We start from the raw sequence: 3,007 nt of genomic DNA, 5'->3' as shown, positions 1-3,007 counted from the left end.
CGTTGTTGGAATAATATACGTCATATTACTTGTAATTTTTAAAATCATTCTATATATATATATATATATATTAATGTTGCAATTATGTTAATTATGTCCATTATATATTATATACATATATATTATTCCTTTTTATATGTGTTATTTATTTGAATGTTTATATATATATATATATATTTTTTTTTTTCTTCTATAGAATGTATGCTCCTATGAATGTAATAATGCTGTAGGAACCCAATCAAATAATTTGTATAATAGAAATTTAGCAGAAGCTGAAAGTGCACCAGAAGATGTTATGGAATCTACTAAGAGTAGTTCTAATTTATATAACTCACCACATGAACATGCTGAAAGTATAATACAAAAAGCACTTAATGAAGGTGATAGTGTATTTGATGGTTATAAGAACTTATTTTCTAATTTGAAGGAAGAAGAACCATACAAAAGATATAACTTAAACGGTTTAGGTGAAAAGAATCCCTTATTTACTAACGGTGTCGATGAGAACTTAAATAAGAAAATAAAAGGTTTAGTTCAGAATGGATATAAGAATAAACAAGAAATGGATGAGTTATGGAAAGAAGTTAATAAAAATGAAAAGGATAAATATGACAATTTAGGTAAAGATATATTTGGTCATTACGTTAAAACAAAAGCTTTATATGATACACCACCTAGATTTGCAGAGGCTACATGGAAAACTGTAAATGAAATTTATATGTTAACAGAAAAAAATACCGAATCTTATTTGAAAGTTATATTTTATGATTGGTTTAATGGTAAAAAAACCACAGCAGATGAGTTTTACCTTCTTTTATGTGCTACTAAATTAGTATGGAGAACAGTTATGGATAATATAAATCATTCATGTATGGGAATGTTGACCAAATGTTTTGAATTAAAAAAAACAACAGGAAAAGAATTAAGTTGCACAATGATTTTAAATAAATACAAAGATGCATTCTCTGGTACCACTAGAAGTCGTCATTCTTTTGTTACAAATGTGGAAAATCAAGAAGTGAAAAATTATGTACCAACAAAACATAATTACGAAAATTGCCTTAAAACAGCACCATATATTGATGACGCCCAAATGCCAGGTTACTTCCTTAAAAGTGAATATGATGAACAACCAGTACATGAACACCTTGAAAATGCTGTGACGAATAAACCACATCCAAAAATGCATTATAAAGAAGAAAATAAGGAAGTAAAAGAAAATACCGAACAAGAAAACACTGAAGTAGAAAACACAGAAGAAGAAAATACCGAACAAGAAAACACAGAAGTAGAAAACACAGAAGAAGAAAATACCGAACAAGAAAACACTGAAGTAGAAAATACAGAGGAAGAAAATACCGAACAAGAAAACACAGAAGTAGAAAACACAGAAGAAGAAAACACAGAAGAAGAAAACACAGAAGAAGAAAACACAGAAGAAGAAAATACAGAAGAAGAAAATACAGAAGAAGAAAACACAGAAGAAGAAAATACAGAAGAAGAAGACACAGAAGAAGAAGAAAATAAAGAAGAAGAAAACACAGACGAAGAAGAAAATAAAGAAGAAGAAGAAGAAAATAAAGAAGAAGAAGAAGAAAATACAGAAGATGAAGATGAAGATGACTTAGAATAGGGCAAAGTATAATGATGAACAAACTTTAAATTGCTTATCTATATATAATTTAAAAATTTATTTATTAATAAAATTAAAAAAAAAACAAAATTATTTAAGAAATATTTTGTTTTATAAATTTAAAAAATGAATTAGTAATGTGTAATAATATAAATTATTTATGTATATATATGTGTATATTTTTTGTTAATTGGTTTATGCAAAAATTAACAAATATATGATGTATTTATAAAAAGAAGTAATGTTATATAAAATAGAATTTTAATTAAATTTATTTTATTATTTTCTAAAAAAATTTGTATTTATCTTAAAATGCATAAAACAACTCCATTTTAAGATCTTTTCATATATTTTTTATTTTGTAAGGCTTTCATAAATAAAGCAATAGATATTTTATATATTTTAATATATAAATATATATATATATATATATATTTTTTTTTTCATTATTTATATTTTTATAAAACTTTTAAAATTCTATGAACTTATTACTCATTTCTTCTATGAACTTTTCAGTTTCTTCTTAATTCATTGAAATTTTACTTTTTTTTCTAATTTTTTTATTTTACTTTTACATTTTTTTAACATAATTCTTTTTGAATAATAATTAATATAAGAAATAAAAAGATAGAAAATTGAAAAAAATTATAGAAATTAATTTGTATGTATATATTTTTTCATTTTCTTTTTTTTTTTCTTTCTTATATGTTGATTAGCATAATAGAAAAGTGCTATTTTTATAACATGTGATCATTATTAGACATATATATATATATATATATATATATATATATATATATATATATACATATTTCTTTTTTTAATTATATATATGATTTTATTTTATAAAAGTGTATATTTATATATTCTTATATTCTTTTGAAGGGTATATTATATTTGTATATGATATATTTCATTAAGAAAAAAAAAAAAATAAAATAAAATAACCTTTATACACAAAAGACGGGTGAAAATTTTCAAATGATTAATTTATAAGAATAAAGTATATGTAAATAAAAATTAAATATATATAATATATATGTGTTTTTTATTTTTATAATATAAATAATAAAATAAATAAAATAAGAATAAAATAATTCTTTCTTTCCTTTTTTTTGTCCATACATAATTAATATGTGATAATATATATATATATATATATATATATATATATATATATATTTTATGTGATTATTAAGGGGAATATATTTAATTGTACAAGATTTCATAATATAATTTATTTTTAAATTATATGATAGACAAAAATTTTTCGTTTATAAATAATATTATATATTAATTTTTTTTTTTTTTTTCTTCACTGACATTATTTAGAAGGTATAAAATATATATAGGTCTAGAAATGTATAAATTAAT

At 21.0% G+C, this 3,007-nt stretch overlaps 1 protein-coding gene across 1 annotated transcript; it reads left to right on the top strand.

Annotated features, from left to right (window-relative positions):
• On the top strand, positions 1-1,633 carry PGSY75_0902700 (exported protein (PHISTb); the record flags this gene model as incomplete). The annotated part of the gene is made up of 2 exons (XM_018785436.1): positions 1-31; positions 197-1,633. Coding segments are annotated over 2 exons (1,468 nt in total), but the record flags the coding sequence as incomplete, so codon positions are not given.
• Between the last annotated feature and the right edge of the window lie 1,374 nt (positions 1,634-3,007).

The sequence above is a fragment of the Plasmodium gaboni genome, chromosome 9 (genome assembly GCF_001602025.1).
Source record: "Plasmodium gaboni strain SY75 chromosome 9, whole genome shotgun sequence".
Lineage (NCBI taxonomy): Eukaryota > Apicomplexa > Aconoidasida > Haemosporida > Plasmodiidae > Plasmodium > Plasmodium gaboni.
Note: the sequence above shows the minus strand (reverse complement) of the source record. Positions and strands in the feature narration are given on the sequence as shown.